The sequence below is a fragment of the Fragaria vesca genome, linkage group LG6, assembly GCF_000184155.1.
Source record: "Fragaria vesca subsp. vesca linkage group LG6, FraVesHawaii_1.0, whole genome shotgun sequence".
NCBI lineage: Eukaryota > Viridiplantae > Streptophyta > Magnoliopsida > Rosales > Rosaceae > Fragaria > Fragaria vesca.
Window position 1 is genome coordinate 3,967,221 of NC_020496.1, and position 17,307 is coordinate 3,984,527.

At 37.3% G+C, this 17,307-nt stretch overlaps 2 protein-coding genes across 2 annotated transcripts; both read right to left on the reverse strand.

The window, feature by feature from the left end:
• Positions 1-6,714: 6,714 nt before the first annotated feature.
• Positions 6,715-8,680, reverse strand: LOC101313714 (transcription factor MYB29-like). The gene is made up of 3 exons (XM_004302275.1): positions 8,548-8,680; positions 8,287-8,416; positions 6,715-8,194 (listed from the first exon to the last, which is right to left on the reverse strand). The coding sequence occupies exons 1-3, from the start codon at positions 8,678-8,680 to the stop codon at positions 7,132-7,134; spliced, it is 1,326 nt and encodes a 441-aa protein (XP_004302323.1). The 3' UTR covers positions 6,715-7,131.
• A 7,359-nt stretch (positions 8,681-16,039) lies between these two features.
• Positions 16,040-16,669, reverse strand: LOC101296131 (putative ribonuclease H protein At1g65750-like). Its single transcript, XM_004304875.1, has one exon. It carries the CDS (start codon positions 16,667-16,669, stop codon positions 16,040-16,042), a length of 630 nt encoding a protein of 209 aa, XP_004304923.1.
• Positions 16,670-17,307: the final 638 nt, after the last annotated feature.

The following is a 17,307-nucleotide window of genomic DNA, read 5'->3' on the forward strand; positions in this document are numbered from 1 at the left end:
CGATGGAGTGATATTGGTATCACCGGCAAAGAAAGCGAAAGTCGGCAGGCTCCTAGTCGCAAGAATAAACAAAAAACTTTTGGTTTGCATGGGGAGGCAGAAGTGAAGGTACGTACGTGAAATCAAGCCTAAGCGTAAAAGAACATCAATACAGCTTGTGGTGACTCCTCGGCCTATGGAGGAAGGAATGGCAACACTTGTTGATGCTAGCTATAATGGTGGAGGATGGTTACTCGGTGCCTTCTACGGCATCTGCGTAATTGCTTTGTTTAATTTTTGTTATTAAGCTAGAAAAGATTTGGTTATGTTTCGGTTTATCGATCTTCTAGCACTGTCAGAAGACTTATCTAGTTTTCTTAGTGTTTATCTTTTTGTATCAAGTTACATGTTAGGATGTCTAGTGTGGAAAAACCAAACAAAAATGCGGAAGCTTTTCTGATATTTCTTCTTGGTAATGAACAAGATTATAGACCTAAACTATATATAGAAAAAGTTGGGTGAGAAACACACTTCATCACACATACATCTCTTACACACACAAGACTAACCTAAAATAACAAGGCAGCACATCTGTGACACTAAGACTAAAAACACCATACTGCTTTAGGAGACCAACAACTGTATACAACCCATAAGTAGTAGTCACATGCACACTTACACAATCTCACACCTCTAAAATCAACTTAAACTAGATTAGTTCAAACTGAACTGATCTCTTACACAACAACTCTGATACACAAGTAATGTAATGTGTACAAGTAACATATAAACAGTAATAGGTAAGCCTGGAAGGAGACCACATCAGTCATGTATCCTTTGAATCTGGGAGACCACAGCACCCATGTATCCTTCAGATACAACCATACTTGCATACCACAGCCATACCTCCAATATTCCTCCGATATCTAGTTTATCATGCAATATGATTTTAGACCAATATAGCACCCTAAGAACAAGTCAATCTTGTCATAACTTAGTGTATACACAAAGATAAAAATTGAGGTAACTTTTTAACTTGTTAATGGATTGACATCCAGTTCCCTTAAAAAAAATATTAACCTAAATTCTTAGCATCAATATATGTTTTCATCGTAATTTTATGTTGTCGGAATCCAGTAAAGGTTAAAAAAAAACTCTTCATTTTCTAGAGTTAGAGCGTGATCGGGACCAAAGTCCAAACAACAAAGAAAGATTGAGAACTGATAATTATAACTGCACAATGCGCCGGACGACCCGTGTGAGTTACATAAACATAGTTTTTAATCTTCCGTTGACAAACTAGTAGGAATCTATTGGCATTTGGCTTCTCTGGTTAAACCTCAAACAGCTTTGTGTTTTTCTTTGTTTCTATACACTAACACGCCTACCGTTATATAACCCACAGACTCAGAGACCTATCCTTGTATCTATCTTTTTATTCTCTCAATCTATATATGCAAGTCCTCTCTGGTTTCTTATTCGCTATTTGCTTTCCCTGCTTCTCTGTTCTTCATTAAACTATGCTCGAAACCAGACAAAGACTTGATATAATTTAAGCATGTATGTATATGTTTCATTAGTATCATATCAGAGCTAGCTACTGCGGCCATGTTACCCTCGATAATTCACAACATATTTTAAATGTTTGAGAGGAGGTCTTTTGCGTTGTGTGTAGGAATCAAATTGCCTTAATTAGTTCACATATTGGGGGAGTTGAACTTGTTTATAATCATCAAAAGATTGTAGCAAGATTTGAGACTTTCTGTGGAATTATTGGGGATGATTAAGGAGAAGATTCCTTATGATTAATTCTTTGGTTGTCTGCAGGGATGAACAAAGAATAACAAGAATCAATGTGTGTAGTATTGAATTGCTTCCCGGGGCCAAATTCTTTTGTTGTTTTCTTCTCTTAATTATTCAATTCACATGCATTTTTAAGTGGTGGCCGGTGTTTAAACTATTGCTAGCCTTTAATAATCAAGGTAAAATAGAACTAAGCTAAGGAAACTTTTGGATGATACTTAGATATTTTCTTCAAGAACATGACACCGTACGTTTTTCTAGTTGTTAAAGTTGGGCAGTACGTTTACTATGCAATTGTGCCCACTAAGTGAAAACGTTAATGATTTTGGATTTGCATAAGATTAAGTCCTAGTTACGTAACGTAAACAATCTGTATGATTAGCTAGCAACACCTAAACTCTCATGATCTGAGGCAAACAATAGTCATGAGGTACAAATCATCGTGTTTTTCTAGTTACAACTTGTATACAAAAACGTCGCAACTTTCTAGTTACAAGCGCATTGCACTCATGTACGAATGGAGTTGTGTTGGACTCTAGGTGTTACAGTAAGGTTCTGTTGGACCTTAATTCTAACTGACTATAAACGACATAGCATTTACAGGTGGAATAGTGTACTTGTTTCCTCCTTCCTAAAGTTCAACTCGTTCTCCTCCTTTGTACGGGAAAACCCTAGTTTGTTATCAAAACACAACAACCCAGTTACCCAGGTATATAGAAACTGATGTATCAGTTCTTTTGAGAATCATAAAGACCTGAAACCAACAAAGGGGTTGCGGTAAGAAGAAATGAGTCAAGAACGTGTACATGAATGAATGAGCATAAATGCTCATGCACAGAGTCACAATCAGAGACAAAAATCGGTGCTTGCATTTTTTTTTTTTTTTGAGTAATAAGATCCTTGTTTCTTGTGCTCTGAGCTCATGATCGAAGATTCTTTGAGTAAGCCTCCGCCATCAAATTACAACATTCTATAGAAGCTTGATTCTAACATGAGAATTATATGTAGGTAGACTCACTCGATCAGACTAATTAAACGTGGATATCCAAAGGTAATTGTTTTTCTCTGAACTTGTAGCTTAATAATGTACTGCATTATCCAACAAGCACTGCGTGAAACATTAGTTCCTGACGCTTATGTCTACAAATCTTCTTCGATCATCTTCCTAATATCTTATATACCGTTAATTAGCATATATATCAATTTTTTTTTTTCAGAACAAAATCTTCTGACAACATGATCATCATCGATCTCCACCACTGTAATCATTAGGTTAATCATAATGATCATCACATTCATCTCTCCTTTTACAAAGCATACTGTATATAAAAAAATAAAAATAAAGAACAAAAGATTCCAATCAACTCAAATGAAAAAGAAAAACAAAGACAATAATCAAGAATGGCAACTATACATTACTGAAATCCCCCCTCATCTTCTTCTTCTCTCATCTCTCTCAGTCCGGCCAATAGTGCATTTCTTTTTGTTCTTTACCAACATAACCTTTAATCGTAGGTCCCCAACAGATAGACCCCAATAATTTGATTCACATGGTTGCAAATATGGTCTACCTATATAAAACTAGTCCTTCTGCAGAATACATATCTGCATTATATATATAATTGGCATGCAAATAATTAGTATGTAAAAGAAGACTTAGACATATTCTAGGAATTGAAGGAAGCTAGAGATTGATATCGATCTGCAGAGTTGCATGGACAAACAAAAATGGTGCCTGTCGTGTATTTGAGAGAAGGCTATGCATGGCCCCGGCGACCTTTTTATACTTTGATTTCAATTGAATATAAGCTTTGCCCTTTCCTTAAAATATACCCCATACTCTGTTATCAGCTTCAGATCCTTTTTCCCAAATGGGTATCTTATAAATCAAGTTTCTCGGTTTTTACCTTGTTATTAGACTTGACAAGGCACAGTAAAACTGACTAAATGGTAATAATTAAAGGGCAGGACAGACAACATAGTACAAGGTAGCCTTACATACTATTTTTTTTTTTGGGTTTTAACTTTTTACCCCCTAGTCCTAGCTCGTACTGTCTTGTTTGTCCCCAATATGGACTATAACTTTCTTTTCTTATTTTTCCCTAGGATTTTTACATGTACATGCATGTCTAGGGTAATTTTCTCTTGAGCAAATATGGCATGCATGTTTGTACAATTCGTTTCATGAAAAGAGATTTCATAACCCGTCACTTTATACATAATAATATGTACCTTATTGTATGCTCCTTTCTCTAAAGCAAGATTACTCTAAGAAGCCGACACTTTATACATGATGAAGTTATCGATTAAAAAAGAAGCTAGCAAGATTTATCTTTTGTCTAGGCCTCTGGGGATATAATGAGAAGACGCTTTACAATAAATTTACCTCTTCATGAGGACCTTTCTCAATCTTATCAATTTCCTCTTGTTTGAGCCAATTCTATCATCTTCAAATCTAATAAACCTCAAAGTAATTGTGAATCTTGACTTGTTATTGGTACTCGATCGAAGAAGGTAACTCATTCGTAAAAATAGTGCACTCCTCATAAGTTAATATGTCGTAACTTATAAATCAACAAAAAGAGGGAAGACAGTGTGCTAATCTTGATAGTGCAAATAACATTCGTCAAATCCATATAGCACTCATAGCATAACTACGTACCTAGGTCTTCACTCGATTTCTAACACACTTTTAGTCTCTGAAGCCAATCTAAGAGGTGTTAAGAGATAAGTAGTCAATCATCAAAATGGGTAATCTCATGTTACGTATATACATCTTCTTGATATATGTATACGCGTTTTCAATTAACTATGCGTTTTTAATTAATTACAGTCATCTCTTTTTACGTATTTTTGTTGGAGAAAGTTTTGGTTTGGTCCCTCTTCCTTTTTATACTTGTTTTTTGTATTTTTCTTTAATAGATATAAATAGAGGGACGGATGGTGGGTTTCCAGATATGATGGCCCTTTTTCTTTCGGGATTGTGGAGGGCGCTTGTTGCTCCAAATCGGCGGTTGCAGAAGAGCTAATATTGCCTAATTCTCTATTTAATTAAACAAAAAATTAATTACAGTCATCTATGAATCTACTGAGTAAAATGTTCGGTGAGCTATTTCAAACAAGTTCAAGACGAAAAGTCGAAAACAACTGAGCAAGCAAAACGGTTTTGTGAGTTAAAATTGACGCAGCGTCCTAAAATGAAATCTAATTACTAGTGCTAGCTGCTGAGTGCATGCTGACATATGTACCTCTCTCAATTGGTGCTTTCATATCCTAGAGCAAGATCATTTTACCCTTTGTCTAGGCTCATAAAGGGAAGATGCTTTTGTGGGGATTTTCACCTCTCTCCCTCCCCCCTCTCATAAGGACCCATCTCAATGTCATCATTTTTCCCCCCCTCTCTCTTAGGCCAAGTCAATTTCATCATCTTTGTGCGTACGTACTAGGGATCAAGCTGAACTTTCTCTCCTCCCTCTTTTACTTTCTTCGAGTTTCAGCATCTTTCTCAGGGACCCCATTCTCTGTTCCTCACAGAAGGAGTAAAGGGTTAATTTTGGCCCACGCTCGAAGGGTCTCCCACATAGCACACGGTATCCTCCTCTTATTCTCCTCTCTCTCTCTTCTCAATTCTGACCGGGTGGTATTGGTATCCTGCTATCGGAAAATTCTACAATGTGTTATCGTACAAACTTGGTTGGCTATAGCTCGATCTCACTGTGCACACAAAATATCCTCCTCCTCTTGATCATTTTCTTCCTGTAGTGAAATCTGGAAGCTTGTTATTAGGTTCTCTTTCATATTATGTGTTTGTGATGTAAAGTCTAGCTTAGCTAGCAAGTGCCACCACGAAAAGCCATCAGACAGGAATTCATGGCCTTTATTGGATTGGAAGTCATTTTTCATATGCTTCTTGACTTGTACTATAGCTCGCTAGCAGATGGACTTCTTTATTATGGTGTGGGAACCCTCGCCCCCCCCCCCCCCCCTCCTCTTTGCAAATTATTGTTAATTTTCATGATCTTTAGTCTAATTATCATGTTTTGCTTGGCAACAAGAAATTAATCCTCACTTCACCATCACAGATATTGATTGTACAATCGGAAAGCTCAAAGGGGCTGGCCGGATGAAATTTTAATCAATGGAGGAGGGTCGGCAATGGGGTCGACGGGGCCGATTAACCCTACTAACCGTTCTACTCTGAATTGATTGCTCGTGTGAAACTTCAACTTTCACCCTAATGCTCGAATTTGTTCTGGAAAAGTATGATATCAACTTTTAACCACAACACGAAATGACATATTACCAATTTCGTCACAAAATTTAATAGCGTTTACTCTTTTTGCATATCATGCAATAAAGTAAACAACGACAACCATAATTTCGTGTGTTCGACCACAGATTCTTGGAGGGGAGAGGAAGTGACTTAAAGGCAGTGAAAGTGAAAATACATGTCAAGGAGCTAGACATTTTATTCATGAAATGATGTCTTGGAGACATTGATAGACGCCCATTCGAGAAAAAAGGTCACTCAAATTTTTGCACTAGAAAAAGAACATGTAGATCAATTTGTGTATATTTCAATGTGAAAAGGATCAAGACAGAAAGGGATGTATACACGATATTAAAGCAAATAAAATGGATCCCAGGAAACAAATTTTCCAGATATCTTATAGATTAGGGTCACCATCACCCTGGACTTCACATTTTGAAAAAAAAAGCTGAACACCATAGAGGCAATCATACTAGTTCAAATACATGGAAACCCAATTAATTCTATATAATATAAAACCTTTTACTGTATGACCTGCTGGAGTGACATGACTGATAAGGCTAAAAAGCTGAAATACTTGAACATAGTACTCTCTATTTTGCTCGATCCTCTCTCTTTTTACATAGCCATGCCAGTAGTACTTTCAGTTTTCCACCACACATTGAATTGAATGATTACTAAAAATAATTGATGAAGAACAAATGAATTAAGCAAATACGTTAAAGATATATAGTTGAAGACAATGTAATTACCAAGCCTCATTCTGTAATTCTAGCTACTGTATTTCATGCACAATATGATGCTTGAACATAAGCTCCATTGCACAGAACATGATCACAATAAAAAAAGGCTGAGAGAGATTGAAGTTTTGGTATAATCGGACACATTTACAAAAAATCGAAAAAAAGAAGAAGAAGAATCCTATAGAAGCCACACACACCTGTAGTAGTAGTAATAATAACCAGAAGAAGCCTTTCCAAGCCCCCCTCTCACATTCATCAAACTGACAAACTTCTGGTGATGATTTTGAAATTCCGGTCTCTCGAGTTAGCTGGAATAGCTAAAGCTGATGAAGCTAATTAAAGGGTCTGTCCAAAAGCTACTGCGAGTCTCTGAAGATCCTTTGTGTACATTTCTGAAGAAGGTTGTAAGTTATTGGCTTGCTGATGATGATGAGGCCAACTCGTGGTGGCTGCACTAGCACTACTTGCTCCATTGCTGGTCATGAAGTACTGTGTTTCTGGTTTGATTTCAGTACTGTTATACTGGGAGGATTGATTTATATTCTGCATAGTGTTTGCTCCCATCAGAAATGGACTGTGGATATACTCAGACCATTTGTTAATCTCTTCTACGTCGTCGGATTTCACAGGCACTTCTGGCAGTAGCCCCCAAGAGAAAGCGGCTGCAGTGTTGTCGAACCCGCCATTGTTACTGTAGCCGGCACTGGACTGGTCCCATGAGACAGTGGAAGAATTATCAGAGGGAAGACTAATGGAAGGCTTCACACGTGTGCCGAAAAGTGAGCTACTTGACATGGAGGGCAGAAGTGACGGTGGTGTAGTCATGCTGGTGCTGAACTCGGACACCATTTGAGGATCAGAGTTGGACCTGGAGTTTTGATTGAGGAAGCTGAAAGTTTGGTTTGGATTTACTGCATTGAGCCCCATGGTCTCTGAAGATGATGACCCGAACTGGTGGTGATGATGGAAAGAGAAATACCCCACAAAATCAGAAGGCCTGCAATTGGTGGTGGTGGAGCCTTCATGCGAGGTACAAGCAGCTCTGTCTATGAAGAAGTCTTGGGTGTTGTTGCTGTTGCTGATAACTTTACTGGAAGAAGAGACCTCAACTGGGTACCTGTGGTGTTCGACTTGCTTGGAATTCGCTACAGCCTCAACCAGATTGAGTTCATTGGATCCCACAGAGGCTTTTTGCTGCTCATTGCCTTTGTAGTTTGTTGGAGAGGAGAGCTGGCTTATCTCTTTGCTGTGATCAGTTTGTTCAGTTTCTGATGAGATTGGTTTGTGAGTGTTGGGGTCAATGCCTCTTTGCCTCAGCTTCTTCTTAATGCAGGAATTCCATAGATTCTTGATCTCATTGTCTGTCCTTCCTGGTAATTGAGCTGCAATCTGAGACCACCTGTTGTAGCACAAAATCTCATTTCCTTTAAAACCCAGAAGATGAACAAAAGTTCTTAAATAAATTTCAGAAAAAGAAAAAAAATTAAATACCTGTTTCCCAGAACTGCATGAAGCTCTATTATCAAATTCTCTTCTTGCTGTGAGAATGGACCTCTCTTCAAATCAGGCCTCAGGTAGTTTATCCACCTCAACCTGCAGCTCTTCCCACATCTTTGTAGGCCTGAAAATCATGTACACAGTCATACACCATAATCATATGACACATAATCAGAGAAAGACAGTAACTTTTTTGTTCAGTCATGTTGAAAGTGAAGAACTTTAGGGGTTGGAGTAGTACTAGTTCTTAGTTACCTGCAAGCTTAGGGACTGAGCTCCAACAGCCATGGCCATGCTTAGTGATGTAATTGAGAAGCTTCTCATCTTCTTCAGGAGACCAGAGGCCTTTCCTAAGCTTCTGCTTGTAGCAACAAGAATGCCTCCCCATGTGGAATCTCAGTCACTCAGTTCCAAACCCACCTGTGCAAATTGCAATGCTGGCACAAGCAGGAGGATTTCAGAGGGGCTTTGACAATGTTGTATTCCTTGGAAGTGAAGTGTGGTGGAATTTCTGAAGAGAGAGAGAGAGAGAGAAAGAGAAGGAGAGATGATAAGGAGGTTAAGAAAATGAAATGGCAGCCTGGTAGGGAATCAAATTAATAGGGAGGGCGAAGTCTTAGTCATGAGGGTGATTGGAGATTGTAGGTTTTTCAGTTTATTATTTCATTTTCTTGAGTTGGGTTCCTCTACTTTCCTCCAAGTCACTTGGCTCATCGACGGTCGAGATGCAGCGAGGGAGTACCATGGATGTGCTTGGAACTATACTCCTCATGTGGAGATGGAGCTACAATTATTTGACTTTGATATGTCTTAGTCTCTCATTATCTAAGGTTTTTAGGACTAAGAACTTGGTACATTTCTAGGGCATTTCTTGAAAGATGTACATAATCTATCCATGGGGAATTTGGAATTGACAAAATTTCATTGTTGGAAATTAGAAGAGCATGAAAATTTGAAGAGTTTGTAGGTGGGGATTATAAATGAACCAGTCCATTTCAACAGATTGTCAAAAATGGAAAATGTTGAAGCTTGGAGCTAGTATAGCGTATTAAGTAATACCTATTTCATCAAAACTCTTATCCAAGTGTTCTTAACACAAAAGCAGCAACACCCTTTTGGAAAAGGGATGGTTTCTGTGGCAAAGAAATACCCATGACTGGTAATCTTTGCTAATGTAGGATGTATGCACCAACAAATGGTTAATAACTGAAGCTCTATGCATTCATTGTTTGGAAATCTTTTCTAAAAGACAGTTTGAAATTGAATCATTTGATTAGATTACTGAAAAGATTCATGGTCATAGTAATAGTCTGGTTACCGGTGAATATAAGGGTTCACGTGAAGACAATCCCTCTATCTCAATCTACGTTTATCCATGCATTGAGGTTTTTTACTTACTCCATATGCGTGCTTTCCTATATTTCATACAAATGTGTAGACAAAGTGTTTGACAAAATGTTTACAAAGATTGACATAAGTTCAACAATTAAAGTATGAAAAACAATCTATCATACACCGTTCTATTTCTCGTCTTCTTGGCCCACATCAAAGAATTCATAATTTCACCCTGAGTGAGTCTGGTAATACTATGCTTCTGTCAACAACATTAACCACTAACTTGTTATTGAAGGAAGGAAGTATATATGTATCAACTGCTGAACTGCATTGGTACACTCCTTTATTGACCAACTTTTGTGTCATGTACTTATTTTCTCTTAGCTTTTTGGGTAATTTTCCCAAATCATGATCATCTTGAAAAGTTTCATAATTGATTGCAAGAACACATTGTATTTGAGAAATTGAGGAGTGTTTCTTACTTTCTTAGAAAATCATTCAAATTCTGCCAACAACTTCTTTGTTTTTGAGTTCTTTTTATTAATTGTCTTCCCTTTTCATTTGATCTTCTGACTCCATGCAGAACAAGTTGTATGACTGTGTGCAGATGCTAAGTAAAGCTACGCAGATGAAAAGAAGTAATTGCTAAATACAGGAAATATTCTTCTCTATATAAATATGATAGTAATGACAACAGTATAGCTGTCCAAAATTATTTAGTTGATTATCAATTTTGATAGCTGAATGAAGACAAATTGATTGCATTATTAGAACTAAGTCAGTTGCTTGGTGAGTCTCTTAACAATTAATTGCATTAGATGAGCTCTCAAACCATCATCACTTCATTGAAGACCACTTGGTTACACATTTCTGTATTACTTTGTGTATATGGAAAAAACACAAGAACAACACCTTCTAACTATTCTCTGGAATATTGTATCCAATACTGCAATTACGTTATTAAAGTGATCAAGCGACGAGTCTTATACGCTAATTAGGGCCGATTATTGGCTTCATGTATTTATTTTTGACTCATTATCTCATAAGATTAGTATTTTCCTTTGAAGTACTTTATTAGATCGCAGCTAAGTCGACTGGTTAGCTTGTTATACATTGTTGACTCATTCTCTATAGTAACTCGAGCTTTTGAGGCTAGGATTTGTTATGCTAGCTAGTTCAAGCTAACCGGTCCGTTTGATATACATTTTTTGACTCATTCTTTAACAATTCAAACTTCCGAGGCCAGCTAGTATTTGTATGTGGTGTACTTGATTCGACTCTCTGATTCCTCTTCTCTCCCCACGGCTAGACCTCTCCTTGTCTTGTTTTCATTAAGAAAACCCCAATACTACTGGTGTAAACAGTTCTGGAGAAGTAAACGAGTGTTTTTGCATAAACGGTTGAAAGAAAAGGAATAAGCTTCTCCATTAGAGTTGTGGATGAATAAGTATTCTATGCAAGGCAAAGACTATATAGTATGCATGGGATACAAACATCCAAACTTGTAAATGTGTTCCCCAAATAAACAATCAATTTCTCCTTAACTAAACACATTCCTCTTGATCAAGATGAAGATGATGAAGAGAATAATAATAATAACTTTCTGTAATAGCCTGTCCACTAGTTCTTTGTATTATGAAGCTTACCTTGACATTAGCAATGTCTCAATTCAGACATCCCTCTGTGTTTATATTTGATGAAGTATTAATTAATCAAAACCAGACCCCATAAGAAGATGCTTGTAATCTCCATGCCTCATCATGAACCATATGAGCTGTTCTATGAACAAGTCAACTATGGTTACATGTTTATTCCCCTTGTTCTTTTTAGCTTATCCCAAATCACATATATAATCATCTGTCGGCTTAAGCTTTGCTGTCATTTCTGGGTTTTTCACCTTTCTTTAATCCACTCCCTGCATATAGAGAATTGGTTAAGATGGGGTTTACTTCTTAGTTTAAGACTAGCTCTTCTTCTTTTTATCTTTTTGACCCTGTTTTCTAGGTCTTCTGTCTCAAATGAATGAATCTCTGTCTTCTGTCTCAAATGATTGGGAGGTGTTAAAGAATTCATTTTCCTTACATTCTACTTCTTCATTTACCTTGGTCTGCACTGGAATGTGATTTACCTGCCGAATATTCTAATTCTTGGTCCAATTAGTACCCTAAAGCCTCAGGAACCACATAAAGGGAGGGATTTAGCTTGATTCATGTTGATGTTAATCAAGATAATGTTTGCATTATAGTGCTGTTCAAGGGTCATCAATTAAGGACAAGAGAGGTGCACAAGGGGTTGCCCTCTTAAACACTTTAGTAATCATGGCCAGACAAAGCTTGGGACAGATCTAATCCAAAATCACTAGTTGAAAATTAATGTGCATTTGTATGGGTTCCATTTGTATATTACAACTAGCTATCTTAGCTGGACTAGCTAGAAAAGATATTTACTTGAGAACTTACATGCAATGCATGTAAGAGGCAATATATTGGTCCCAAAAACTGCAAAAGTTTATCACTTTCACCAACAATGAAATTGCATAGAAATGGAGCTGTGGGTCTTTTGTTAATCAGCATATATGTAATTTCAGTCTCTGCAGGCCCATACCCTTTTATAAATTACTTGGCTTGATTATTAAGTGGTCCAATATTGTACCATTTGAGCAGAAGAAAGAATAATCTACAAGACTCTAGTGCGTTTTGCAGCTTTGCATTAGAATCATACATAGAGTAAACCAAACTCTAGCTTCTCTCTAATTTAAGCTCTAGCAGACCAAGAGAAAGTGATTTGACAATGTTAACATACATGTTTTAAGTTCTGCTCTCTGGACTTATTTCCTTCATCCTATAAAGATAAAAACTTTTGCATCAGTTGATTTGTGTGAGCACACTTTACAGAAAAAATTTCCACTCAGGTTCTCTTAGACTTGGGGTTCACACATTCTTCGGTAGAAAGAAGAATGTCTTATCAGAACTTAATTAGTTCTCTGTATCTTAGACAAAGTGTGAGCTATCATCATGTGCGAGGTGTTTGATCAACTATTATTAGCACTACTTTATATGCATTCATCATTTAAGCAAGCTAGTGTAAATTACAACATCCTTAAGTAAAGGAAAAGGCAGGATGCAACAAGGCTGATTTTGATTTGAAATTCGTAAAGGAAATTCATGAAGGGAAACATTTGGGAAGGATCATAATGAAAAAAAAAAAAATTATTGAGATGGAGGGAGACATAATCCATATGCTCTTGAAAAATGGAGATGCCCTTCTATTGCATTATCCCTTAAAGCAGTCTTTTTGTAAGCTTATTCATTCTAAACCGACAACTAATCAACTGCAAAGAGCAACCCCCTTACTCAGTTTAACAGAATGAAACTCGCTGCTAAGAAAATTCTTTAAAAACAGATATTTATGCAGCCTAACAATTCAAATCAAGATATATAATTAAGATTATCTGATTATGACAGCAATGACAGCAGCCTAATACCAATTTTGTTTTAGGGATTCTCTGCTGGTTTTTTGTATGCTTATGCATGTTTCTTATAATTAAGAGGATGAAATGAAATGACCCTTTAGTGGTTTGCTCCAAGTTTATGGCTAAGAAATGCTTACAGCATGCAGTTATGAAGGAAAAGAATTTGTGGGAAACACTCCACATTGTGTTGCTGGAGATAGAGATGAATCTGGTGGAGACTAGAAAGGGTTACATATGAGATGACCTTAATGTATCCACTCAATTGGCCCATTAGCCGTATTTGGAAACATAAGCACATGGCTTTCTCATGAGATTTAGTTAAATCACAACTAAAACTTAATTATCTTGTCACACTGTGATGATGATGATGATAGAAACATGAGCCTAGTATCATAAGCCGTGACGTTTGCTTAATTAATTGCTAAATCTAGAAGCTTAATATCTCGATAACTCGATAACAACCATTTTAAGTAAAAGCTCTACTGTTAATTCGCCATTAGCAACACATAATCATGTAGGAAAGAGTTGATAAGTGTCAAATTTGAAGAGTGAGGAAGCTATAGGTGTAAATTGCAGTGGTAATTGACTTTAATTCAATATGAAGGAACCATTATAAGCAAACTGTTTGAAGCCATTAAACTAACCCCATCAATTATCAGAAAAGCTTTGTCGGGTTGAATTGCTCACTTTGTACCCCATCCTTGAATAATTACACATTTGCTTTTGCTTTCTAGTGGGAAATGATAGTCAGCTTTCTTGCTCTCGTTTACATCATTTCTTCTAATTTGGGAGAGAGCCTATGCCCTTAAACCAATTTGGAGATTCTAATGGGAATTATGCTTTCAGAAATTTGAGTAGTCTTCTCAGATCTCAATCAGTGTGCTTTTAAGAACTGGTGTTGCCCTCTTATTGGTGCTTTGGCTAAACGGATTTTGATTTTAGCCTTGTAGGTATCTAATCAATATCATAGCCACACAAAAAGTGAACTGAGGTTCAGTATCTAATCCATCCTCAGGACCAGGACCCTATTCATAATATCATCCATCTCTTTCTCTGTGTCATTCTCAACCACAATTCGCATGCACCTCAATGACTAACAATCATTTTTCAAGTGCATTATCCATACATGCGTGAACTCGGTATCAGTAGAGAAGTAAAATCCATTCTGAAGCATTTAAGGACTAGCGTTTGAATCTAGCTAGTTATCCAACATATGCAGTTAGTCTTTGTCAACAAAGAAACTTATGCAGTTACTCCTACAGCTACAAGGTTCCATGTAAATATGTGTTTTAAACTTAAAACTTTGGAGATCAAATAATGTGGAAACCTATGGAACCCTCTTTCAGTCTGCAATCACTATATCCTACTGAAGAAATCTTTTAGAAAGGCCTAACCCAATTCATAACCATCTTGGACCTGCCAAAGTTCTAAAGGCTACACCTCATCTTCCCCTTTTGGAAAGAAAAAGAGCCTGATAGCTACCATGCTTGCCATCTACAGGCCCAAATAGCATAAAGAATAATAGTACTCATCCTCATGAAACTTTTTATATATTGTGAGCTCGTGGCTTCAGCAAGAAGGAAAGAGGAGTCTGTTCATTGTCTTTGTTGTGGCATCAACATGGTGGGTTCAGTTGTCAGCCAGTGATTCACATGCTTTACTACTTTTACTCTCTTTTTCTTTTACTTTCTTTTGTTTGTGAAGGTAACTTTTTGTTCAACTTCATAGAGTTTGATAAAAGAACTCATTATAGGACTCTAATCTTTCTTAAATTTCCTCTGATTAAGTAGTTTGGGGTTCACATTCAAAATCAATTGGCAATGGATTGAGTGGTCCAAACCCTTATAAACCCACAAGTAATGTCTCATCTTCCCGATGTGGGATTCATATCTCAACACGCCCCCGCATGTGTAACGAATTTTCAAGCCCAACACGTGGATAACATTTGGGTGACGTGGAGTTCGTGTGGTTATTTAGGCTTCAGACGTGGATGCGGGTAACCCGCTTTGATACCATGATAAAGTAGTATGAGGTTCACATCCAAAACCAATTGGCAATGGAGTGGCCCAAACCCTTATAAACCCACAGCCAAAGTCTCATATTCCCGATGTGCGATTTATATTTCAACATCCTCAAACTTAAAATTTGGAAAAACTAACCTAAAACTCAACTGCACATCTTGAAAGACTTTCCTCAAAGTTGATATTTCTCCAAAACTTCCCCAGCCAGGTTAGATGAATATAATCAACATATAGAGATATCTTGAGGTAGACTTTTGATGGAAATGTATGAAGGGGAACTAAAAGAAGTGACTTATGGAGACAATAAATAATTTTGTATATCAGCAGGTTATAATTTCCAACAACATTTTGGTAAAATTTCGAGTCATTAACCTAACCAATTGCATGCAGAATTCTCCCATAAACTCAACTCTTCACCCAAACTCTAACTTATAGGAACAATAGTATAAATGACATATAAAGAGGTAATACAATTCACATTCTTAGTTTGTCATACACAGATATAAACTCATGACTCATCTTGTGTGCGTGATCAAGAGGAAGTGGGGGATTTGATTGGAGCATATGCTCCCTCCTCCTATACACAGTGTGTCCACAACATTAATCACCGAATTGTTGACACTAAAAGCGGGCATTTGGTTTTTTTTTTTTTTTTTTTTTAAACTGACAAGAATTAGGCGATATCAGCTCCTGTGTAGCAGTCTGGTGGATGACAGAACACCCACTCTACCCCAAAAGGGACCGCTACAACCGGGAACCCACCGCCCGTCCCTTATTAGAATTTTTATTTAAAATAATAAAAGAAATTACATGAAAAGAGGAATGGGGGACTAGGCCAAAACCATTCCAATTACAAACCAAAACAACAAACAAAACGACATTGTTTCTTCTACCCATAAAAAACCAGGCAATCTTCCCACTATGAAAACCGATAATTAGGGATACCCAAATAATCCGCTTGCAAGAAACCATGAAGCTCAGTAGGAGGATTATCATACCAAGTAAATGAAGCATTTGACAACCCCAAGTTTGCCATCTTGTCAGCCACCATATTTCCTTCTCTAAAAATATGACTGCAACGGAAGTTCATTTGACGAATTATCGAAAGACAGTTATTCCAACGAACTCTTAAGTTCCACGGAGGAGAAAAAGACTTGGAAGAGAAGCAAGCTACCACACTAACAGAGTCACTTTCTAACCATAAGTAGACCCACCCTTTATCATGAGCAATTTCAATTGCCAAGATAACAGCATAAAGTTCAGAATAAAATGAAGTCTTCCATCCAAGCGACTGACAAAAACTCCCTAAAAACCCACCTGAGGCATCACGAAACACACCCCCACAAGCTGCTGGACTTGGATTGCCTTTTGCTAAACCGTCTGTGTTAACTTTGATCCAAGGAAAAAACGGAGGCTGCCATAAGACATGTTGAATTCTGGGAGCCTTACCACCTTTAGGAGCAACTCCAAGAAAGGCCAATAAACGGGCATCAAGAACACCCTTATAGTGACCAGGAGCAAAAAGGCTAATTTGACGAATCCATGCCATAATAGAGCAACACATTGTATAGAAATTAGGGGGTCAATTATCAAACCTTAGCTTATTCCGAGCCTTCCATAGAGCCATGAAAGTAAACATGCCAGCTGCTAGCCACAAATTAAAAAGCTGCGAGGAGAAAGGCTTTCGACAATAGCTCTTCCAGAAATCTATCAGGGAGTTGAAAGAAGATAAAGAAGTGCCAAATTGAGTAGCTAACCATCTCCAGACCCGTTGGGAAAAAGGGCATTGTAAAAATAAATGCAATGATGTCTCACCAGAACAATAACATAACTGACAGATAGTCACAATAGGAATTCCGCTAATTTTCACTCTATCATCAGTTAGAAGCCGATCAAAAAGAATTCTCTAGACCAAAAAAGAGTAACGAGGTGGGATGAATGATCGCCATACATTACAAGCCCAATTTTTGATAGTGTTGTGGTGCCTCAGAAAATCATACCCAACAGAAAAAGTTAACTCACCGGAGGTAGAAGGTTCCCAAATAAGCATATCTGACTCATCAATAAGAGGGAGTGCCAAATCTGAAATCTGCCTAGCCAAGAGCAGAAAAGCTTGGCAAAAGAAGGGAGGAAGCTGCCATGATTGATGAGAAATAAAATCTGCGACATGAAGATTGCTGAAATAAG